This window comes from Mirounga angustirostris, unplaced genomic scaffold (genome assembly GCF_029215605.1).
Source record: "Mirounga angustirostris isolate CCGP_5_RB_7025 unplaced genomic scaffold, mMirAng1.0.hap1 SCAF_3, whole genome shotgun sequence".
Taxonomy (NCBI): domain Eukaryota; kingdom Metazoa; phylum Chordata; class Mammalia; order Carnivora; family Phocidae; genus Mirounga; species Mirounga angustirostris.
This window is the reverse complement of record NW_026991711.1, coordinates 54,908,220-54,933,979: the sequence shown is the minus strand read 5'-3', so window position 1 is coordinate 54,933,979 and position 25,760 is coordinate 54,908,220. Positions and strand designations below refer to the sequence as shown.

General features: G+C 40.7%; 1 protein-coding gene across 1 annotated transcript in view; it reads right to left on the bottom strand.

The window, feature by feature from the left end:
• GTF2F2 (general transcription factor IIF subunit 2) overlaps nt 1-16,737 on the bottom strand; it is a 148,429-nt gene extending 131,692 nt beyond the window's left edge. Inside the window, exons 1-2 of the mRNA XM_045869481.2 lie at nt 16,498-16,737; nt 3,846-3,919 (exon numbers count right to left, since the gene is read on the bottom strand). Of these exons, the coding sequence (XP_045725437.1) occupies nt 3,846-3,919; nt 16,498-16,563 (140 nt within the window). The 5' untranslated portion in view covers nt 16,564-16,737. The remainder of the gene's footprint in view (nt 1-3,845; nt 3,920-16,497) is intronic.
• Nucleotides 16,738-25,760: the final 9,023 nt, after the last annotated feature.

Genomic DNA, 25,760 nt, shown 5'->3' with positions numbered 1-25,760 from the left:
AAATCCTGATAACCTCATCACATGCACTGAGAAGCCATTCCTCATCATCCTACACTTGCTTAATAGTGAATTTAGTAATTCAGTAAAAGGAATGAAAACTGGGGTGCCTGGCTGGCTCAGTCAGAAGAGCATGCAACTCGATCTCGGGGCTGTGAGTTCCAGCCCCATGTTGCGTGTAGCGATTAGTAAAATAAATAAGCTTAAAAAAAAAAAAGGGAATGAAAACTAAATGAATAGCACAAATAGCCAGGAGACCTACTATGGAACAAGCTGTTTTTAAGCATTTCCATAGCAATCTTAGGGTGCTAATTATTATGAATTGGTTATCATTAAAAGGATTTGGATCTGTAAGACAAGACGATTATGTATCATGTTAGGTAGAAAATCTGCTAGATCTTTTATCTAACATAAAAAATACATGCACACCTGACAACATTAAATGCAAACAGCTTATTGTCATGATCAGGACACTCTAGAAAGAAGGGATACTAATAATAACTGCATGGGGAAACATGTAAACTGGGACTGTTCAGACAAACTTGGGGGAATGGCCACCCAATATTAGATGCAACTGTGTAAACCACCTGCTTTAAATAAGGAAAAAAAAAAGCTTGAAATTTTCTACCCAGCAAAGGATGATAAAGAAAAACTGTGGCACCCCCACCACTGCTTATTTAGTATGCTGTCTTTATTCTACTTCAGGGATCAAAGGGCTCGCAGAGGTTTCGCTGAACCTCGGCGTTTACCCTGTTTCCCATACTAGTCCTTTTTTCTCCACACCAAAAAAAAAAAAGATTTTACAGTCCTCAACCAGGTATTTTCTTCACACAGAGGTTTTGAGGAATGCAATATGCATGGCAGAAAAAGGACATTTGAGTTTACAAAGCATTTTTTTAAAAGATTTATTTATTTGACAGAGAGAGAGACAGCAAGAGAGGGAACATAAGCAGGGTAGTGGGAGAGGGAGAAGCAGGCTTCCTGCCGAGCAGGGAGCCTGATGGCGGGGCTCGATCCCAGGACCCTGGGATCATGACCTGAGCCGAAGGCAAATGCTTAACGACTGAGCCACCCAGGTGCCCCTACAAAGCATTTTAATAAATCCTAAGCTATTTCCTTTGTCTCATAAATACTCTATGGGTTGTGAGGCATTTTTATCCACATTTTACAAACAAGCTAAGGCTTAGAGAGCTAAGGCCAAACAACTTTCAAGAGACACTTAGGACTAGAACCCAGGTCTGGAGCTCTAGTCCAGTTGTTACATAAAACCACATGGTTCATCACTTAAATGCATTTTTCCTATAGTCTGCCTTTCTTCAGTGACATAGATTGCTGAGATTTTATCTTGATAGTGGCTCCCACTTTCAGTAAAACCAATTATAAGTCCAAAACAGAAAAAATAGGTAATTATCTGCATTACAAAGAATTCCGTGTTGAAAAAGAAAAAAGATCACAGATTTCAATTAAAAGTATGCAAAGTGTACATTCCATTTTTCTTTCATTAAAAGTACAACTCACAAAAAAATGTGATTTATCTACAACTTTCCAGAAACAGGCTCATTTTATAGTTAAATATACAAATAAATGACAACCATTTCTGTATTATCTCACTGGATTTATAAAAAATGCCTGCAAGGTGGGGAAGAATGAAGGGGGGGAAATCGGAGGGGGAGATGAACTATGAGAGATGATGGACTCTGAAAAACAAACTGAGGGTTCTAGAGGGGAGGGGGGTAAGAGGATGGGTTAGCCTGGTGATGGGTATTAAAGCGGGCACGTTCTACATGGAGCACTGGGTGTTATACGCAAATAATGAATCATGGAACACTACATCAAAAACTAATGATGTAATGTATGGTGATTAACATAACATAAAAAAAAAGAGTATATGGGACTAAAAAAAAAAAATAAAAGGACTGCAAAACAGGCAACTTTAGGGATAAGGAATCTAAACTCAAAAGATGAAGTGACCTGTACAAAGTCTCACTGATCATAAGTGACAGAGCTGGAATGGAAACCTACTGGAGTTTTCTTACCATTCAAAGGCCTGAATTCAAGCCTTGTTCTGCTATTAAACGTGTGGTCATTTCTTGAGAAAGTAAGATATTACTTGTCTCTACCTAACTTTAGAACTTTGGATATAAAAGCATGCCTGTTTCCAATCAATACCTTGTTAAAACAAAATGAAGAGTTAAAAGATAAGTCAGAACAAAGGTAAGTAAGAAAAAGAACAAAAAAGAACTAGAGAGAATACCTTAGGGTCAAATAACATGTAGAGACTGAGAAGATGAGAAGGAGCCAGCAACAGACTGAGAAGGTACAGTCTGCTAGGGAAGATAATCAATAGAGTGGGGTCCCAGAAGTGAAATGAAAAAAAAAAAAAGGGTTTGAGGATAGGAATGAATGACTGCAAAAAAGGACTATAAATCCTTTGCAGTGACTCCCACCAACAGTGGAGTCTATTGCACCCCACTTGAATCTGGGCTTGGCTATGTGAGTTGCATCCTTAGTAGGACTTCAGCAACCATGATGCAAACACTTTCACCATCATGTGAATGAGCACCCTGGAGATGAAATACACATGGTGGGACCTAGTGGCTCAGTCAGTTAAGCGTCTGACTTCAGCTCAGGTCATGATCTCAGGGTCCTGGGATAGAGCCCCACATTGGGCTCCCCGCTCATTGGGGAGCCTGCTTCTCTCTCTCCCTCTGCCTGCCACTCCCCATTTGTACTCTCTCCCTCTGTGTCAAATAAATCAATAAAAAATCTTAAAAAACAAAACAAAACCACACACATGGCCACTGCCCCCGCTGATAGCAAGCCAACTACTAGATACATGAGTGAGGCCATTCTAGCCAGGAAGACCAGTCAGGTCAGCCCCAAAGAGAACTGCCCCACAGAAAAATAAGCAAATAAAATGGTTTTTGTTCTAAGCCACTAAATTTTGGGGTGATTCATTATGAAGCAAAAGCTAACTGATAAAGACAGTGATGACAAAACTAGAGCTATTTTCAATGGAGTAGCATGCATGAAAATCTGATTAGAGTTGGGTTAAGAATGAATGGACAAGGGCACCTGGGTGGCTCAGTCGTTAAGTGTCTGCCTTCAGCTCAGGTCATGGTCCCAGGGTCCATGACCACACTGGGCTCCCTGCTTGGCGGGAAGCCTGTTTCTCCTCCCCCACTTGCCCTGCTTGTGTTCCCTCTCTCGCTGTGTGTCTCTCCGTCAAACAAATAAATAAGATCTTAAAAAAACAAAAACAAAAAAATGAATGAATGGACAGAGTGGAATGCAAGGCTTCTGGCTGATACCAGCTGAGCTCTGGAGGCTTCCCTTTCTAACAAGACCATTTCTTCAACCAGGAAACTACACCATTACACTGCTTACCAGGTGTTCCCTACACTTTCCCATTGCCCCTACAGATAGACATGGTGGTACAACGGCAAAATCTTTCTACCGAAGCAATTAATGGGATGCATAACCAACCCAGCATACCACCTCAGAAGATGTGGAGACAATGGAGGGATGAGGGAACTACATATTCTGTTGCTTCATGACCAATAAGTTTTGCCAGTAAATCTGACTTTATATTTACACCTATCACTAGAGAGGGGGCTTTGAGTGTGCATCTGCAGAGGTATCTATCCGCGTATGCAGAAATACCCATGCGCACACATAACTCCTTAGAGCGCACCTAACCATCTCTTGGCAAGTCTTGATTTGCTCATTATTTCTCATTTTCCAGGTACATTCTCTATCTAAAAAAGAATTGCTATTACATTTTAAAGCACTTATAAAATTTTCAAAAAACAGCTTTTTAAGATGTCAAAACTACAGAAATAACTTACTTGGCAATCCGCAGTTTCCCAACTTCACCTCTTCCAGGGGCTTTAGCCCATTGCTGTGACAAATATTTAGGAACCTAAAAAAATAAATAAAACACTAGTAAGACTATGTTTTAGATGCTAAGTTCCTAAACATAAAATGATATACTGCTTCTATTTTACTCTCTGCCTATAGTAACTAATCACTAAGTATCACACTCCCATTATACATTTTGCACTATAAGGGATACTAAGAAAATATTTTAAATTTCAAAGAGCTTGGGGCGCCTGGGTGGCTCAGTTGTTGAGCGTCTGCCTTTGGCTCAGGTCATGATCCCAGGGTCCTGGGATGGAGCCCCGCATCGGGCTCCCTGCTCAGCAGGAAGCCTGCTTCTCCCTCTCCCACTCCCCCTGCTTGTGTTCCCTCTCTGTCAAATAAATAAATAGAATCATAAATAAATAAATAAATAAATAAATAAATAAATAAATAAATAAATAAATAAATTTCAAAGAGCTTAAAGTCAATCAAGCTGATGACACAATTCTAACACCAGTCAAATATCTTAACAAAACAAAGTGTTATGTTCCCAAATAAGTCCAATGAAAGTTCAGACATCAGAAAGGCTACCAGAAAAGTTTTCTCAGAGGAGTATAACACTCTAACATATTATTTAGAGATACCACCAAGTTTAAGATGATTTCAAAAGTCAAGTTTTATTGTAAGATAATAACTCTGACCAATGATAAAGGATCTGCTGAAATAAATGATTAAATATCACAGCTAACATTTATATAATACTACTTTCCTGACACTGTTATAAGCAGTTTCCATATATTTACACATTTAATCCTCACATCTCTATGAGGTAGGTACTGTTAATTACCCTCATTTTACAAATTATGAATCTGGGATACCCGGGGATTATATAATTTAGCCAAGATTATATAATTTGTCAGTGGAGCCAGGCTTCAAACCCAGTCAGTGTGGATAACTAGATACATATAATCAGAAGGGTTTTAATTCCCAAAAGAAAATATATGCTGAATCACTACTATCTCTTCTAAGAGACAGTATGAACTGTGGAATCAGCACACACCTTCAAGGTTAGCCTATTGTAGAATGAGATACCACAGATAAAGCATGAAGCATAATACCTCACATAAGGCAAGTACTCAATGAATGTCAGGTATCACTACTATTTCCCCCAGCAATCTTGGAATGGTAACATGAACATGAGTGTAGAACTGAGTCAGAGCTTCCAAAGCTGGAAAGAAAAAAAAATTCTATTTACCAAGATTTCATATGCAAAAGAACCACCTGATTATCAAGTAGCACTGCTTTGTTTAGATATAGTAAAAATTCAGGAATAAAAGGTTTAAAAAAATTCTAATGTTATTTCTTCAATTACATATGCATTCTTTACACCAAAATTATTGAACACTAGTCATATTCCCTAATAAAGCCCACAGGAGAAAGATGGTGTCTTTTCTTCATCATATTCCAAGTTACTGGTTCATATGAGTCCTCTACATATATAGACCCATAAGACTTTCTCCCTTTCAGTAAGGGTATCCCTTCCATAATTTTGTATTTCAAGCAATCATACTAACCACTAACTTCCTGGCTCTCTCCTCAGTACTTCAACAGTTTTTTCCATCCCTTCAAATCACTGACTCTAACATCTCTGCACTTTTCCCTAGCTGTGTATGTCCTGTCTTCACAATCATTCCCTTGCCCGTACCTCCTTCATCATGCTGGCCTGGCAGAACCTTAATCCCGATTAAAGCCCATCTCTACTGCTACTTAATTAATTAGTTTGATTTCATTTTGTTACTTCTCCACACTGGACCTGAGCAGCTGGAGAAAAATTCACAGTGATGCTAACTAGTCTCACTTGAAATATATGGCTACTAACATCAAGTAAGCCCTTCACAAGATGCTCAGCAATTGAACTCCACCTCCCTGGTCAATCTATTCTCCTGCTACAGCTGAGTCACAAGTTTTCTTCACTTCTCAAGCCAACAACACCTCTCCCTCCCTTCTCCTTCTGTGGTGATAACCTGACTTCTCTTCAAACTAGGGAAAGAGGGGAGCCCGGGTGGCTCAGTTGTTAAGCGTCTGTCTCGGCTCAGGTCATGATCCCAGGGTCCTGGGATCGAGCCCCTTATCGGGCTCTCCGCTCAGCGGGAAGCCTGCTTTTCCCTCTCCCACTCCCCCTTCTTGTGTTCCCTCTCTCACTGTCTCTCTCTCTGTCAAATAAATAAATAAAATCTTTAAAAACAACAACAACAAACTAGGGAAAGAGGATCAAAAGAGAACCTCTACAGCTACCATGTAGCCACAGCTAAGGCCTTTTACTCTGACTTCCTCTCTAAAAACAATAGATGAACGATGGTCAATCCCTCCACTGTGCACTTAATTTCTTCCCCTGTAGTCTAATCAAGAACATCTTTCCTTCAATTCTACCGTTTTTCTCCTCTCTCCTCTCCTCCACTTAGTCATCCCCCCATCAGAATGATGACCATGATGATGACCGCTAACACTAGAATGCTTACTACATGTGGCAGGAACACTCTGAAGATGGCCCCCAATGATCCTCACCTCCTGATATTCATACCCTTGTGTAATCACCTCTCCTTGAGTGAGAAGGGGATCTGTGACTTGCTTCTCATCAATACAACATGGCAAAGGTGATGGGATGTTACTCCCCTTCCCTTTTGGCTAGGATTCTTTTATTTATTTCTCTTTTTTGGCTATAAAATTTGTCCAGGTCTTTTTTTTAAGTGGGTTCCACACCCAACATGGGGCTTGAACTCACGACCCTGAGATCAAGAGTCAACTGCTCTACTGACTGAGCCAGCCAGGCACCCCATTTTCTTTCTCTTTTTTTTTAAGTTTTTATTTTCATTACCCAGTGCTCATCATAACAAGTGCACTCCTTAATCCCCATCACCTATTTCACTCATCCCCCCATTCACCTCCCCTCTGGTAACCATCAGTTTGTTTTCTATAGTTAAGAGTCTGTCTCTTGGTTTATTTCTCTTCCCCCATCTTTGCTCATTTGTTTTGTTTTTTAAATTCCACATATGACTCATATTGTATGGTATTCGTCTTTCTCTGACATATTTCACTTAGCATAACACTCTCCAGCTCTATCCATGTCATTGCAAATGGCAAGACTTCATTCTTTTTTATGGCTGAATAATATTCCACTGTGTGCGTGCCCGTGCATGTGTGTACCACATCTTCTTTATCCACTCATCAATCAGTGGGCACTTGGGCTGCTTCCATATCTTAGTTATTATAAATAATGCTACTATAAACATAGGGGTGCATATACCCCTCTGAATTAGTGTTTTTGCGTTGTTTGGGTAAATACCCAGTAGTGTGATTGCTGGTTCATAGGGTAGTTCTATTTTTAACTTTTTGAGGAACCTCCATGCTGTTTTCCAAGTGGCTGCCCAGTTTGCATTACCACCAACAGCGCAAGAGAGTTCCTTATTCTCCATATGGGATGTTACTTCTGTGATTAGGTTACATAAGATGGTGACTTCTATCTTGCTTCTCTTGTTTTTTTCAGTCTGCACACTCTGATCAAGTAAGCTGCCATGTTGGGGAGGCCTAGGTGGCAAGAAACTAAGGACAGGCTCCGGTTAGCAGGCAGGCAGGAAACCTAGGCCCTGGGTCCAATAACCCCAAGAAACTGAATTCTGCCAACCACACATGCTTGGAAACAATCTTCCCTGGTCACGACTTCAGATGAGAATTCAGCCCTGGCTGACATCTTGATTGTAACCTGTGAAAGGCTCTGAAGCAGGAGACCCAATTAAGCCATGCCAGGGCTCCTGATCCACAGAAACCATGAAATAATAAATGTATGTTGTTTTAAGCTTCTAAGTCTGTGGTAATATAGCAACAGATAACTAATATATTAAATGACAAGCACTCTTCTAAATGTTTTTTTTTTTTTTTAAAGATTTTATTTATTTATTTGAGAGAGAGAGAATGAGAGACAGAGAGCATGAGAGGGAGGAGGGTCAGAGGGAGAAGCAGACTCCCCGCCAAGCAGGGAGCCCGATGCGGGACTCGATCCCGGGACTCCAGGATCATGACCTGAGCCGAAGGCAGTTGCTTAACCAACTGAGCCACCCAGGTGCCCCCTAAATGTTTTAAATATATTAACCACTTAATCTTCACACAATCCTGTTATTTCCTCCATTTTGCAAATGAGGAAACTGAGGCATGGGGAAATTAGCAAATTTGCTCAAGATCACACACCTAATAAGAGCAGAGTCTATAATTCTTTCCACACTGTCCCATTTTCCACCTCTCTTTTCAGCATAGCTTTTTGAAAGAGTAGTCCCTGCTGGCTGACTAGTTCCTCCTCTGCCATATATATATATTTTTTTACTCTAGACAGGACTTCCTCTCTACCACTCCATGGAAAGTGACGACCCTAGTTACCAAATATCTCCACATTGCCAAGTCAATGTACAGTCCTCATCTTTCATACCTATCAATAATATTTGAGAACTGTTTCCTCCTTCTTCAAACACTTTCTTCACTTGGCTTTAAGTCACCACAATCTCTCTTGATTTTCCTCATACTTCTCTGGACTCTCCTTTTTGGTCCCCACACATCTAGATTCTCACCTTCCTGGCCTCTCACCTGTAGTGTTCTGGTTTCAGTCCTCAGGTTTCTTCTCTTCTCTACCTGCAATCAATCTTATGTAATCTCATCCAGGCTCAAGACTTTAAATACTATCTGTATAATAACAACTCCCAAATTTAGAGCAAGTCCAGGCTCTCCCCTCAAGTTCCAACTTACATATCCAATTGCCTACTCAAGCTCTCCATCTGAAAATTCAGTGGACATTTCAAACATAAAATAACCATACCAGAACTCTAATTTCTCCCTCATAACCTGCTCCTTCTGCAAGTCTCCATATCTCAGTAAAAGTCAACTCCATTCTTCCAGGTACTCAGTCTGAAACTTTGTGCAGTTACCCTGAATAGCTACTTTTATCTCACATTCCACATCCAACCAACTGATATATCCTGTGAGCAACATCTTCAAATTATATCAGGACTCCAGCCCCTTCTCTCCAATTCCAGGGTTACCATCCTAGTCCAAGCCACCATCATCTTTTGTATAATTTTGATAGACTTCGGATTTCTTAACTTCCACTCTTGTCCACGTCTAGCTGATTCTTAATATAGCAGCCAGAGTCATCATCTTAAAACATAAGTCAAATAATCCTATTCTGCTCAAAGCCTATTTAATAGACATCTACATAGTGCTTACTACAAGCCAGGTACTTTTCTAATCACTTTACAAAAGTTACTTCACTTAATCCTCATAAGAACTGTATTATTGGGACGTCTGGGTGGCTCAGTGGGTTAAGCATCTGCCTTCAGCTCAGGTCGTGATTCCATCGTCCTGGGATCGAGTCCTGCATCGGGCTCCCTGCTCAGCAGGGAGTCTGCTTCTCCCTCTACTGGCTGCTCTGCTGTCTCTCTGACAAATAAATAAAATCTTAAAAAAAAAAAAAAAGAACTATTATTATCCCAGTTTTTTAAAGATTTTACTTATTTGAGAGAAGAGAGTGAGAGGGAAAGAAAATCTGAAACAGACTCCGCACTGTGCACAGAGCCTGACGCACAGCTGGATCCCACAACCGGGAGATCATGAGCTGAGCTGAAACCAAGAGCCAGACGCTCAACTGACCAGCCACCCAGGCGCCCCTATTACCATCCCATTTTTGCAGATAAAAAAACGAGACCAAAAAGTTATTTGCCTAAGGTCTCACATTACTAGTGGTGAAGCCAGGATTCTAATCTAGGCAGTCTAGCTCCATAATCACCATGCCATGTTGCTGCTCTAGGGCTACTCCCTCCCATGTCACTCAGAGTAAAAATCCTATGATGTCTGACGTGTTTCAGCTCCCTCTAGCCCATGGCCTCATCTCCTACTACTTTCTCTCTCTCACTTGACTCTAACCACACTGTTCTGTGAACATTCCCAGCACCTCATATCTGAGGGCCTTTGAAATGCTGTTACTTCTGTCTGGAATACTCTTCCCCCCAGATATGTGGAGAGCATGACCCCATAATATCCTTCAGGTCTCTGATCACAGACCACCTTATCAGTGAGGCCCTTCTCCCACCCTATTTAAAACAGTATCCCCAGATACTTACTATACCTTTTACCTTATTCATTTTTCTTCAGAGCACTTATCATGGGCTATATATGTGTTCATTTACTGTCTATTCTCCTTCCCCATCAGAATGTAATCTGCAGGAGGCAGATATATTGTCTGTTTTGTTTACTACCATATTCCTAGCATCTAGAATAGCCTAGCACATAGCAGGAAGTTATTTTAATGACTGGATACTGAGGAAACATTAGCTAATGTTAATGTAATAACAATGATGACATTATTGGGATGTATCTGGGATACAGAATTTAATTTTAATAAACCTCACTGCATTCTCAGAGAGAAACTTTATTTCAGAGATCTACCTTAAAATAAGGGGGAAGGAGGAAAATACCAATAGTGGAGAGCATTATTTTCCAGTCTGCCTCCGTCCACTTATTGCTGGTTCCTGGAGATGCTATTAAGATAAAGGAGAGACAAGAATATCTTGGAGCACTGGAACTCTTGAGGAGACCGCACTTCTTCACTACATTAACCAAGTCAGAAGAGTCTCTGATCAAACTGCTGGAGACTACAATTTTAGCCACCAAACAATGAGAAGTTCTAAGTAAAGTCTATATCATACACTAAAACAAATTTAAGAATCAAATCCACTACAATAAAGTGTACCTAATACAAGCAACTGACAACTTACAAAAAAGATTATGCTGCAGAATTTAATTGATAAAAATAAGTTTGGAACTCACACTGCATTATCATCATTATAATAAAGTCATAAGTTCCCAGGGAAGCCTACCAGCTTATTTAATTCAAAAGGTTGCCAAAATACTATACTTTTTCAATGAAAAACTGAATACATTGAGGATAGTATGTCAATCATATACATATAACTCTCTACAGCAAGAGCTTATGGAAATGAGCTTCCCAGAAGTTCCAGCCCATTAGCATTAAGTCTGAAAAAAGGGAGGGAGATGAGGAAGAAAAACTCATAGCATATATGGTCCCAAGCCTCCAAAATACTATTTTGAATGGCTGATATTTTTAATTAAAACATTTTCTTTTTTTAATAAAATTGTTAAAGTATACAACATGATGATGTGATATATTGAAATGGTTACTACAGTCAAGCTAATTAACATACCATCTCCTCACATAATTACTTTTTTATAAGAATACCTGAATTCTACTCTCTTAGTAAATTTTCCCAAAACAGTCGTGTCAACATATCACTTGTGAGATATGTGTTGTTCCCACCATCTCCACAGTCATTAAAGAAAATCAGATGAAGACAAGATAATAGGTACAACAGGGGGTGTTTTCTCAGATTTCCAAAGACAGTAATAGAAAATGACTCACTTAAGCATTACTTCCTCAGGGAAACTTCCCTTGACCCCCTAGACTAGGTCAAGTTTATTATCCACACTCATAGAACAGTATTCCTGGCTTCCATGTCCAGACAGATAAGTCTGTAACTGCTTTGATTAGGACTGATCTTTGATGGCTGTCTGTCTCCTGCAGTAGACTATAAATCCTAGTTCACAGAGCATGGGCCATGTCTGTTTCTGCTCACCATAACATACTCAGAACCTGGCACAATGACTGGCAATCACTGAAAACTTGTGGGATGAATCAACCCATGCACCTGCTCACTCATGGCAGGCAGAGCAGTAAGGTCAACCATGACTTTGAAGCCAAGGTGCTAAGGTCATATGTAAAGACATTATTCCCCTGAGCTTCTTTGCCAAGTTTGCTTCAGCAAGTATCTAGTTCCCCAACTACTCGTCTCCAAACCCTGTTTCTCCCAGAATACAAGCAAATTAAGGGCACTGTAATGGACACTGTGATGTGACACCCATTTCCCCCTTTAGGACTGAAGGCCTTATTCTCCCAGCTGGGAGTGTGGCCACAGAGAGCCCTAGCTGTTGGCCCCTCTTTGGCATTGCCTTCACTGAAGAGAGGTGATTGGGGTGGGGTGGGGGGGGAGCTTCATTTCTTTCTTTCTTTCTTCCTTCCTCTAGCCAAGATCACACTCTTCCTGGGACAAACAACATGCAATGATTGGTCAACATAGGGTATACCTCACCCCAAATCAGGACACCTGTAAGACTCCCTGTGGAAACATCTTCAGCTTTCCTTGAGACTGCATCATACCCTCTTACCAGTCCTGTTTAAGTCTTCTTCCTTCCACAGGTGATGATCCCAAGAGCATTCCCTGGTAAACTTAATCATCTCAGAATCAGCTTCCCAAGAAGCCCAATCTGTGACGCGCAGCTTTTACTCCCATGTTTTCTTGAAGATCATCACCACATGGAACTGACAAGATCCAAGGTCACAAAAATGAAGTTCCCAGGGGTGCCTGGGTGTTAAGCATCTGCCTTCGGCTCATGTCATGATCTCGGGGTCCTGCGGTTGAGCCCTGCATTGGGCTCCCTGCTCAGCAGGGAATCTGCTTCTCCCTCTCCCTCTCATTTGTGCTTTCTCTCTCTCTCTCTCTCGAAGGAAGGAAGGAAGGAAGGAAGGAAGGAAGGAAGAAAGAAAGAAAGAAAGAAAGAAAGAAAGAAAGAAAGAAAGAAAGAAAGAAGGAGAAAGAGAAAGAAAGAAAGAAAAGAAAAGAAAAGAAAGAGAAAGAAAGAAATGAAGTCCCCACATCACCTCTATTCCTCAGGGAGATAACTCATGAAAGAGACCTAAGCTGGAAAAAAGACATTTCCTATTTTTGGCATAAGCTGTATAGCCAAACAGACCTAAATTTGAAACACTGTTCCATACTTGGGTAAGATAACCTCCCTAGGCCTCAATTTCATCATCTGAAAAAATATAGACATTTAGTATCTTCTTCAAAGGTTTGCTTTGTATAAAATACTTGGTACATATGAAAGCTAAGTTCCTTTTTTGACTGTCTCCTGTCCTGATCCTCTCCTCCAACAAACAGTAGTCAAAATGCGTAGAAGAGGAAGGCTGATTGGGTTAGAAACAACTTTTTACTGGCTAGAAAGCTGTTGCTTAGACCTACCACAGCCCTTCTCAATACCTCCACTTTTCTTTCCCAAGAAAGAGGTAGCATTTGTTATAAATCAGGCCTCAGTATGATATTCATTACTTACAAAAATCCCACCACTCCTAATAACCTTGCTAACTTTATCTCCTCTTCCCCAACATATATGTACCTTACCCTCCAGCCAACCATAACTAGAGAAGATTTTTCCAGAAGTCTAAAAATTGGAAACCAAACAACAGAACTATGCTAAAATATTCTTAAACATTCTACAATTTTGAATGATTTGGTATAAGGTATGTAGTGACAGTGTGACCAACTGGCAACCTAACAGTGGCACAGACTGAGCAACAGAAGAGGGTAATGCAAATTACAAGGACTAGCTCCCTGACAAGGTAAAAACTGTGACTTTATGTTTTAGCAGATGACATCTACCATAAAAGTTAAATCCAATCATATCTATTACCTATCAAAACTCATTTGGATCATCAATCTCTTGTACATTTAAGATACTCCAAACCCCAGAAATGGCATTTCATAAGCCAGTACGTACTGGATATTCTGGGACACAATCTTCTACTATATTTGCTTTTTTCTGAACACACTCTAGTTCTCCCCAGCCCTGTTGAGAAGTTTTTTCCTAACTAATTAACTCCATAGGCTCTTCTTAAATGTCACCTTCTCCATGAAGTCTTCCCTGTTCCAGCCAGAAAATCAACTATTTTCCTGCTCAAAACACTCAAGAGATCTTACATGTATATTACACCTTACTGTATTTCTCCTGTTTTATACCTTTCTAGTGATGGAATTAATATGTACAAGATGGCCCATAAACTTTGAAATACTCTAAGAAGAAATTTACACATTTTGCAGCAAATGATCCTCAAAGAACAGAACTCAAAGTATTATCTATAATGAGAAAAATGAGGGGTTTTTTTTTGGGGGGGGTCTCCTTTAATTTTTTTTAAAGATATTTATTTGGCAGAGAGAAAGCACAAGCAGGGGAGTGGCAGGCAGAGGGAGAAGCAGGCTCCCCGCTGAGCAAGGAGCCGGATGTGGGGTTCAATCCCAGGACCCTGGGATTACGACCTGAGCAGATGCTTAACCGACTGAGCGATCCAGGTGCTCCTACAATGAGAAATATGAAAATATAGAGAAAAGACGTGAAATCAGTATGTAATTCTGTTCACAAATTCTGACTGGATAAGAACGAAGACACAGTTTCTAATATGTTATATTTTAATATCATGCAAAGAAAGCCGAAAATGAAACTATTACAATTTGATGTTGTCCTATAATTTATTCCTATAATTCAGAGTTGAAAATCCAAGTATGCTCAAGTATGGGCATGAAAATCACACTCGATACTAAATCCAGTGCAAATGAAACAAGTTCAAGTTATCTGACAGCTATGCAAATCAAACCCCACTGTCTATCAGGTGTCCTTTAATGGAGCAGAAACAAAAGTTGTCAAAGAAAGAAAGAACAGGAGTGGACTTCAGGGCAGAAAGTATTTGCTAGCAATTCTTCTCATCACCTTTCAGAGATAAATTTGTCAAAGAACAAGAACTGGCAAGAAAGTCCTTTCACACCCTAGAAAGATCTATCTGCAAGTGTGTTATTTTTTTTTTGATACTTAGGATTAGAAAAAGAAGATATACTGTATGCCAAGCTGGTAAGAAGAAACAGTAATACTGTAAACCGTAAATAGTCTAACAACTACCTTTACAAAACAAGAACAAATCATTGGCTTGAGTTCTTTTCAAAGAGATAAAATGTATTCAAATACCCAGACATGAGAGAGAACTAAAATTTTAAACTTCATTTTTTAACTTCTTTTTAAATTACATTTTTTCACATTCTCATATAGTCAGTTACCAAATCCCGACAACTTTTACTGAAAAAGTTTCCCTAACTCCCCAGACTTCATTATCACATACCTATGATGCTGTGATCACTTTCTAATTTTGACTCTGGTTATCCTCCTCTCAAGCTTTTTCCCTCCCTTGAATTATTTGCATCCTTGCCTTACTCAAAATCCTCCAAAGGGTTCCTCACTTCCTGCAGACTAAAGTTAAGACACCCCCATTTCACAGTATAATATGAGTATATGGTTCCAAACTTTTTTTTTTTTTTTTTTACACAAACCCTCTGCTCCTGGCATAATAATCTCCTTCATTTTCCAGGACACACCATGGTAATATGCATTTCCAGTCTTGCATTTCTGTTCCACTCTCCATAATATACTATGCTAATGCCTCTGCCCACCCATCCAGTTGTGTAAGGCAAACAATATTCACTAAGCATTTACTGTGCTCCAAGAATTGATGCAGCATCTCAAGTGTCACCATTTTTTCAAGCTCTTTCAACCTGCAAGGGAGATCTCCTTAATGATTCTCCTCCATTTGGCATGCAGTAGGAGCAATACCGTAGGAGAAATTCACCCCGGCCTTTTAGGTCATACTGATACAGCTGTGAGAAGTCAAATGAGTGCCAGAGAGTAAAGCTGAGGTTGAAGAATAATAAATAAGAGATCATTCATTCACTCATTCATTCACTCCATATCTGTTGAGCAATTACCATGTGTCAAACACAATTCTGGTTGGGACAGGCAAGGATCCCATTCTCATAGAATGTGTGAGACTGCACCCACACTAGAGAGAAGGAGGTAACCAACACTGAACACATGAACATACAATCACTTTAGACTGTGACAAGTGCTTTGAAAAATATAATACAGGTTTGACATGCTAGCAACTGATCATAAGGGAGCTTTTTTAGAGAAGAGGACAGGAAGCGCCCCTCAGATTTAACTGATGAGAATTCAGCCATGTGATAAAAGTTAAAAAAAAAATTAAAAAACCAAAGGTCCTAGTTCAAAAACTGCCATAATTACATTTTGTACACACGTCTCATGAAAGTCCCCTAAGAGACAACACTCCTCGATATGAAAAAGTAAGGACAAATACTGTGCTCACTCAGGGCTAATCAAGATTGCTGCACTTACAAAAAACACTCTAAAAGAACACTCCAGTTCAATGGCCTCTCCTTCTGTGAGTTCAGAGCTCTCTCAGCTCTCCTGAGAACTCCAATAAGGGCCATCAACCTAAAAACACGTTAAGGGTACACAGGGACCCGTTCTACTTTCTGGCCGAGAATATTGTACAGGAAGCAGATACTCAACTTCTTTATATAGACTCACGACTAAAATCACTTTCACCAAAAGGAGATACAGAAATTCTTCAGCCTGGGGTAAAATACACCACTCAAGTCGGAGAACACCATCACAGGACCCCAGAAAAACCACACAGTGGGGAAAGGAATCCGTTCCAGGCAGGTTCGTACTCTTGTTTCAAGGACTGCGTCCCTCAACCAACTGCCTCGCCTGCAAACTAGTTTGCACATGTGTAGCTCTAACGAGATAGCCGTAGAGAACTTTAAAAGGCTTACGCAGTGGGACAGTTTCAAGTCACTTAAACTACTTAAACTAGGAGGAGCGCAAGCCGGCGTCGCACGAACATACCTTGACCAGCCACACTCCGGTGTTCTGTTTGGCGCCGGTCAGATCGAGTTCCCCACGCTCCGCCATGGGTCTGTTGCCGGTTGAGGCGAGCGAGCCGGAAGAGCGGCCCAGGAGCTGAGGGCCTGCGGTGCAAAGGACTGGAAAACAGCGTATACCGCTACCGGAGGCGGACTATAAAGAAACCGCCTCCACCCCACAAGATATAGGGAATTCCCGGAAACAGAAACACGCCGCTGGAAGGCGGGAACTGCGCCTGCGCGCTGCCACCGTCAGTACGGCGCGCCGGTACGGACAAACCTCCTAGTTAGGCACATTCTTGAGTGGGCGTGGTTACTGGTGGCCGGTTGCGTTTGAGTGATTAAGACACCGGGCAGGATGAAACAATATGTCCACAATACATTTAAAGACCAGGTCGGCATATGTGCAGAAAAGCAGCGTCAAAACAGAAAAAATGGGGTTCAAAGAGACAAAAGCTGTCAGTATGTGTCCATCCCTGGCCAAGGAGAGAGAAACAACATATTCGAGGACGGGGGGGAATAATAAAAAGAGTAAGTGAATTAGCACACCTGGGCATTGGGATCGGACAGTGTAGCGCTGGGAATACTGAAAACATGGTGTTTGTAGACCCGAAAAAAAAAAAAAAAAAGGAGTGTCTCAGGTGAGAGGCTATCTTGAGCACTTACAATTAAACAAGCAGAGCACACCCCTTTCAGACTCCAAAACGCAGAATCCATATAATTACATCAACGACAAACTTTAGACCTCTAAGACAAACCTGATTGTCAAACTCCCGGGCTTAAACAGTTTCCTCTCTGTCTTCTTGCCTCTAGCATAAAATTCTATCCTCTCTTCGAAGGCCCTCTCCATTTGATCCCTGCCACTCAATCACACATCGAACCACACGGAACCGTCAGACCTCCCCAAACACATCAGGAACTTCTTCCTCAATTATTTCAGAGCCTCTGCACACTGGATGCCCTTTACTCACAGACAGATGCTCTATTCCCCCCTTACCCTCCTTCTCACCTCTGTCCTCTGATTGGCAAACTCCTACTTGGGTTTCAAGACTTATGGAAATGTCACTTCCTAGGAAACCTTTTATTAAATTCCCCAGAGGAAGTTGGTTTTTCTTCACATCACAGTGTGATACTTATCACCCTGCACTACTATATACATGTTTACATGCTGCCTTTGCTTTCTAGACTATGAGCTCCTCCTAGATGGAAATACTGTTTTATTCATGTTGTATCCACAGCAGCTACCACAGTACTTGACACACTGTCAGATTTCAATAGGCTTTAGCTGAATGAACATTTGCTGAAAGAGAAACAAATAGTAAAATATTGTAAGAATGGCAAGTGATGTATGAATCAAACATCAGAGCCATACACATAATTGAGGAAATTCCATGTCAGTGCAGCATAGAGCCAGGAAAAGTTGTCAGGTTTCTGTGCTCAGCTGAGAAAACTAATAGGAAAGATGGAAGACCAGGCATGGGTTGAAAAAGAAGGTTACAGTCTTGTGTCACAGCTTACAAAAAGGCCTTAAAACATATAAAGGGTGAAGAGAGCTGCTTTGAGCTGTGATCCAACAGAAGGAATAAATTGAAATATGAGACCATGGGAAAAGGGAATTAATGTAGCCTGGAGCACCCTAGTAATGGACTTTAAAGGATTATGATCTAGGGGTGCCTGAGTGGCTCAGACGGTTAAGTGTCTGCCTTCGGCTCAGATCATGATCCCAGGGTCCTGGAATAGAGCCCCGCATTGGGTTCCTTGCTCAGTGGGGAGTCTCCTTCTCCCTCTGCCTCTCCCCCCCCTCCCCAGCTTGTGCTTTCTCTCTCTCTCAAATAAATTTTTAAAAATCTTTTTTTTTTTTTAAAGACCTTTGATCTATGGGTCATGGGAAGACTTAAAATGAGTGTGTGTGTGTGTGTATGTATGTGTATACAGGGAATAAGAGAGAACAAATGGGTAAAGAAGAAAAGGCTAGAAGAAAGAGAAAAGGGCAAGTTTTTAAAGTGATTACAGAGGGTGGGGTGCTTGGCTGGCTCAATCAGTAGAGCATGACTCTTGATCTCCAAGTTCTTAGTTCAAGCCCCATGTTGGGCATAAAGCTTACTAAATCAATCAATCAATCAATCAATCAACCTTTAGAGAGCCAATTCCAGAAACCCAGAACCAATTCAGAAAATTCATCCTAAACATACAGTTCCTCTAGAACCACTCTCAATACCAAAATCTGTATAAGTTGAGGTTTTCCAGAGAAACAAACAAGCACGCGCACACACGGTTAAAAAAAAAAACAAACAAAAATTCAACTGAATAAAGTCAGTTGGCTTTATTAAGCAATTCATGAATTGAGCAGCATTCCGTCTAGCAAGTAGAGAGGAGCTCCTAGGAGTTGCACAAAATGGAAGGCTTTTCATAGGAAAGAGGGTAGAGCAAGGAAGTTACTAGCAGAAGAAAAAAGAATCGTTCCAGGCGAGTCATTTCCCTTAGGGAGAAGGGTAGGAGGTCTTATTAAGTGGATCACCTGATCTTACTTTGGGGGCTCATGTGACAGATTACCTCATTGGTGCTGACGAAAAAATTCCTGACTGATCAGTTAAAACTACATTTCTGAGGGGGTTTGAAACTGCAATTAGGTGACGTATTCAGCCCCAGTTTGATAACTTGGCCTGGCAAAGTGACTCCTTCTTGGGCCTGAAATTTAATTTAAATTATATAGAGAGACAAGGATAGAGACCTACCATAAGGACTTGGCTTATGTGATTATGGACTCCGAGAGTTAGTTCTAAGACCTGCAGTTGGCAAGCTGGAGACCAGGAGAGCTGATGGTACCCTTCCAGTCTAAGGCCCAAGGCCTGAGAGGCAGGAGACCTAATGGTGTAAGTTCCAGTCTGAGTCTAATGTCCCAGCTTGAAGACCGGCAGAGGAAGGGAGTTCTCATCTACTGAACATATTTTTTTTTTTTTAAATTAGGCCTTCAGTGGATTGGATTAGGCCCACCCACTTGAGAGGCAATCTATTTTATATAGTTTACTGATTCAAATGTTAATCCATGCATTAATACCCTGACTGACACACCCAGAATAATGTTTGACCAAATATCTAGGCAACCCTAGGCTCAGTCAAGTTGACAGATAAAACTGATCATCAGAGATACAGGGTTCAGTGCCCAAAAAAGATAACTCCAAAGTCCTTTACTCTCCTAGATGATTGACTAGTCAAGTTCTTGTTAAATCTTTTAAGGCACAAATGCAAGCCAAGGAGGGAAGGCTCAAGAATTCACTGCTGGCTGAAATTTTTCCCAAGAAGTCAGTAGGGAATTCTGCCGGACCTTGTAAATTCAGAACACCACAATTTTATCATGCAGCTGCTACAGTATAATCAACACTCTCATTAGAGGAGATGCTACAAGTGAGTTGAGAGAATTAGAATATTAACAGCAACTGAGTCTTGTAACCAAACTAACCTGAGCTCCTCGGTGAGTACAGGTAGAGACCACACCAGGTAGAGTTGTTACACAATGTAATCTTTATTTGCAGCAAATATGGAGATCACGGGGAATAACTTCCAAAGCTGTGACTCCCGGAGCAGGGGTGAACGGGTTCTGTTTATTTAGGGTTTGGGATGAATATTCAGAAAGGGGAGCTTTGTCATTGCACGTAAAGGCGGGAATAAGTTTGCACAGGAAAACATGCCTATGCTGCAGGCAATCCTATGTTATGTCAATGAAGCTTGTGTTCTTCTTTGGGCGGAGACTTGAACATTATAATGAAGCAGAGGTGACTGTGGGGCTTTGGACATGCTCTGAGAGTGGTACAAACTAGATGGTGTCTTGGCTCATTTTCTTAGGTAAGTAATGCAAGGTCTTGCTTACTTCTGAAACAGCACTGGGAGTTTTACCATTGATGTGTTGTCTCTGATATGGTTAGGCTATATCCTGGCCTGGTAGAGACTGTTCATCTATGTGTTTCTTTTGTTCCCTTAAAAATCCTTAACTACTGAGGTTTGTGCATTTCTTTGTAATTCTGACAGCTCCTAGGAAGTTCTGTAAGAAGTGTGCTAAGGCAAGCAGAGCCTTAAGGCATAGATCACAGAAACTAGCTGGGGACCTAAAATGACTTCTCTTGTGTCATGAAAGCTATGTCTCAAGTCTTTCTTTTTCTGGGGACCCTAACTCTTTCTGCTTGTAAGTCCACTCGCAGATATCGTCCCTGGCCATACCACATGGGCCCAGCGTTTTTCCAGGCCAGAGATTCTATTTGCTCATACACAAAAACATTCTAGCAAGGCAAAGAGCACCACCATAGAACTCTTCTTAATAAACTAAACTTACTATGTATTGGATATATTTTTTTAAGATTTTATTTTCTTTAAGTAATCTCTACCCCCAACATGAAGCTCAAACTTACAACCGCGAGATCAAAAGTCGAATGCTCTACTGAGTCAACCAGGTGCCCCTGAATTGGTTATTAATATTAAGATTTTCATGCACCCTAATATTTATAGCAGCATTATCAACAATAGCCAAATTATGGAAAGAACCCAAATGTCTATCCACTGATGAATGGATAAAGAAGATGTGGTATATTGGGGTGGCACTGTTGGTTGAGCATCTGACTCTTGATTTCAGCTCAGGTCATGATCTCAGGGTTGTGGGATCCAGCTATGCACTGGGCTCATGCTCAGCATGGAGTCTGCTTGAGATTCTCTCTTCCTCTTCCTCTGCCCCTCCTGCTCATGCTCTCTCTCTCTCTCAAATAAGTAAATAAATCTTAAAAAAAAAAAAAGGAAGATGTGGTATATAAATGCAATGGAATATTACTCAGCCATAAAAAAGAATGAAATCTTGCCATTTGCAATGAAATGACATGGATGGAGCTAGAGAGTAGTATGCTAAGGGAAATAGAGAAAGACAAATTGCCGGAGTCCAGCTCCAGCCGGGGTGGGTCTCTCGTAGGAAAGGACGGCATCGGCGAATGAGGAGACACAGACACAGGATCAGGTTGCAAGCATCTCCTCCTCAGCCTCGGAGGAACTTTATTTATATGTTAGTATATTTTTGTTTTTCCATTCTTTCGTAACATGTGATTATGTTTTTTTTACAATTGATTGAGATAATCTTAGATCATTTTTTGGATCACAGACATAGCCTTCTTTCATTTTTCCTTTGTAATGATTAACATGACCTTTATTGATTGCCGCTTATTGGCTTTCGCTAAAACTAAAAAACAGTACGCAAAGAGAAAGGTGCTAGACAGAGCGTGACCGTCTTGTTATTTTGTTTTATAGAAACTAATTCTTCGTGGAATTAGTTTCATTATGATTGCTTAGATAGTCGTAACTAAGATGAGTAGTCACTTTATCATGAAATCCCAGAAATATTCCCACAATTATAAAGATTGCCATAAACAAAATGAAAGAGAATAGCAGGAGCCAGCCCAGAAATATTCCCACAATTATAAAGATTGCCATAAACAAAATGAAAGAGAATAGCAGGAGCCAGCTGTGGAGTCTCCTGTTTTCAGGATCGTCCCCCATACTTGGACTTTGTCAAACAGCATGAGTAGCTTGGCTCGCGCCAACAAATACCATGTGATTTTACTCATATGTGGAATTTAAGAAACAAAACAAATGAACATAGGTGGAGAAAAAGAGAGAGGCAAACCAAGAAACAGAAAACTCTTAACTACAGAGAACAGTCTAGAGGTTGCTGGAGGGGAGCTGGGCAGGGGGATAGGTTAAATGGGTGATGGGTATTAAGGAGTGCACTTGATATGATGAGCACTGAGTGTTGTATGTAAGTGATGAATCACTGAATTCTACATCTGAAACTAATATTGCACTGTATGTTAACTAGCTGGAATTTAAATAAAAACGTGGGGGATAAAATGTGATTCCAATTATCCACTTATCAAAACAAAAAAAGATTTTCATTCAAAATTTACAAATGAATTTTGAAATGTGGTAATTAATTAGATTTCCCCTCCAATAGTGATGTCATGGGTAGATAATTTTGTTTCAGTGTCATACCAAGCTATAAAACTCCATCTCTTGTTTTTATTATTTTTTTAAAGTAGGCTTCATGCCCAATGTGGGGCTTGAAGTCACAACCCGGAGATCAAGAGTCACATTCTCTACTGACTGAGCCAGGCAGCTGCTCTTAAAACCCCATCTCTAAATTCTCCCTGTGCTTCCTTTCACCTCATCAGTTCTCTCTTCCACAGAATACCCATCTTCCCTGGGAGATTCCTTGTTTCCCCAGTTATGCACAATCAGAAAGAAATACCCCCTCAAATAGTTTCCATATTGTTGAACGTGAGCTTTGGAGTCAAACATATTTCAAGTCATAGCTCTGCTGCCTACTTGCCTACTTATTTTATCATCTCTACACCTATTTCCTAGCTTATAAAATGGGGTGATTATACCTACCTCATAGAGTTCTCACATGACTAAATGAGAAAACAAATCAAAAGGATTTAACGCTATACTATGAAAACTATTGGGTAACTGCATTAATTATATTGGGTCAAATAACTGAAAGGAAGCACAAAAAGGATTTAGGACAGCAGTGGCGTGTCAGGAAATGTTTCACAACTGGCTTCTCCTAACCCCCAGAAAAAGCCCTGGTTTGTTGTGTTTGCCTGATTTGTAGTGTAGAGTTGGATGAAATGCATAGTAGCATGCCCCTGAACAGTATTCACCGTATGGATCCATGAGACATAAATAAGTTCAAGAGCACAGATAATAGTAAAATCATTCAGAAGTGATGAGTTTGGGGTTTTTTATTAGCTTGGTGGTTAATGTATTCAATCATTTAATGCTCTGGAAAAAGGTAGTGGCATCTGCAAACCCTAACGGGAGAAGGACCTGTGCGTTTGTGTCTGTGGAACAGAGAGGATGTCCATGGGCAGGGCTCAGTGGCTGAGTGGGGAGGCAGTGACCATTGGAGAGGGAATGGGGGGGATCAGACAATGCAAGACCCTGGAGGCCTTGTTCAGATCAAATATAAACTTGCAGAAACATTTTTTATTTATTTATAAAGATTTTATTTATTTGAGAGAGAGAGGAGGGAAGGAGTAGAAGGGGAGGGAGAGAGAATCTCAAGCAGATTCCGTGCTGAGCGTGGAGCCCAACACGGGGCTCGATTTCATGACCCTGAGATCATGACCTGAGACAAAACCAAGAGTCAGAACTTAACCAACTGAGCCACCCAGGTGCCCCAAACTTGCAGAAAAATTTAAAGCTTGAATACAAAATAGTCAGATTTACTTTTTTTTAAGTTTATTTTTAAAAAATAATCTCTATACCCATCATGGGGCTCAAACTCACAACCTGGAGATCAGGAGTCCCACACTCTTCCGACTGAGCCAGCCAGGCACCCCTTAGATTTACATGTTTAAAAAGATTCCTTGAACTGCTATGGAAAAAAGTGGATTGGAAGGGACCAGAATGGAAACCAGGAAATGAGCTCAGACATTTTTGCACTAATCCGAGTGGAAGAGGACAGTGGATTGGATTAGGAAGGTGGCCACGGAGATGAAGAGAAGTAGATGAATAAGGACACATATTGATAGATTCAAGAGGTAGAACTGACGGGGCTTAGTGATTCCTTGCTGTGTAGCAGAATAAGACCATCTGACAAGCGATAACTCAGTACCAGGACATGAAACACATGGAGTGCGCACAGAGCATTGTTCCTTTTGGGAGTTCAGACGAGACTCTGGATGTATTTTGCCTGACAGATGACATAATTCAGTTGAATTGCTTGTATTAAGTGCCTCATGTGTGACGTAACATACGTAGGCTGCTGTGGCCTACGAGAAGCCCTCCTCTCAGTAAGTCAAGTTAATTGTCCGCTAGGGATTACTCTGGGAATCAAGTGTTAAATAAAACATGACAAAATTTAATTTGTCATTGCTCTAATGAAATCTAATTTGTTTTCATATAGGTTTACCAAAACTTTTGTATCATACTTTACGTATTAAATAAAATTATGGTTAAGAAATAGCGCTGAAATACTTGGTCAAAGTACCCAGATAAAAATCTCAAATAACAGTAAGTCCTAAAATACCATATTAAACAGATGGATCCTCACTAGTGTTCAGATTTCAAAGCCAGAGAAACCACATGTGCTGAATATCAATGAGGAATTATGTCCACATTCCTGCTAAGAGCAAGATCTAGGGGTTTCCATATTGATGCATCAGACTTCCTATCCCCAATACATAAACATTATGGGCAGGGTAGTTTTCACAGGGAGGGTTAGGTGGCAATTTTAGCTAAAGCAAGCACACGCTTCCCCCATCAATGGGTAAAGTGGAGACAAGTTTAATTTAAGGCTCCTTTCTGGAAGGAGAGCTCTTGCTTGTTTGCCAATGTAACTTTTACTTCTCTTCCATGTAAACAGCTGAGTTGACTCTGTTCTATGAAGTAGTTGGGGGCCAATGGTTTCCCATCTTACTATTTCACCATCTCTTGGGTGTTACCCTTTTCTACATGGTGGACCACAATGTCTGCATGTTCCAACCAATGGGAAAAGGGAAAGGGGAAAAAGATTATACAACATTTTGGCCAGATCTTAAAAATAATTTTTTTTCAGGGTGTCTGGGTGGCTCAGTCAGTTAAGTGTCTGCCTTTGGCTCAGGTCATGATCGCAGGGTCCTGGGTCCCACATCAGGCTCCTGTTCAGCAGGGAGTCTGCTTCTCCCTCTCCCTCTGCCTCTCCGCCTGCTTGTGCTCACTTTCTCTCTCAAATAAATAAATAAAATCTTTAAAAAATATAATTTTTTCGGGCGCCTGGGTGGCTCAGTTGGTCAAGCGACTGCCTTCGGCTCAGGTCATGATCCTGGAGTCCCGGGATCGAGTCCCGCATCGGGCTCCCTGCTCAGCAGGGAGTCTGCTTCTCCCTCTGACCCCCCCCCATGCTCTGTCTATGTCATTCTCTCTCTCAAATAAATAAATAAAATCTTTAAAAAATAATAATAATAATTTTTTCTCATAGCAACATTATTCACAATAGCCAAAAGGTGGAAGCAACACAAGTGTCCATGGGAGGAAGAAAGGATAAACAAACACACAAAAATACACACACACACACCCCATGATGGAATATTATTCAGCCTTAAAAAAGGAAGGAAATTCTGTCATATGCTACAACATGGATGAACCTTGAGGACGTTATGCTAAGCAAGATAAGCCAGTCACAAAAGGACAAATATGTGCAATTCCACTTATATGAGGTACCTAGAGTAG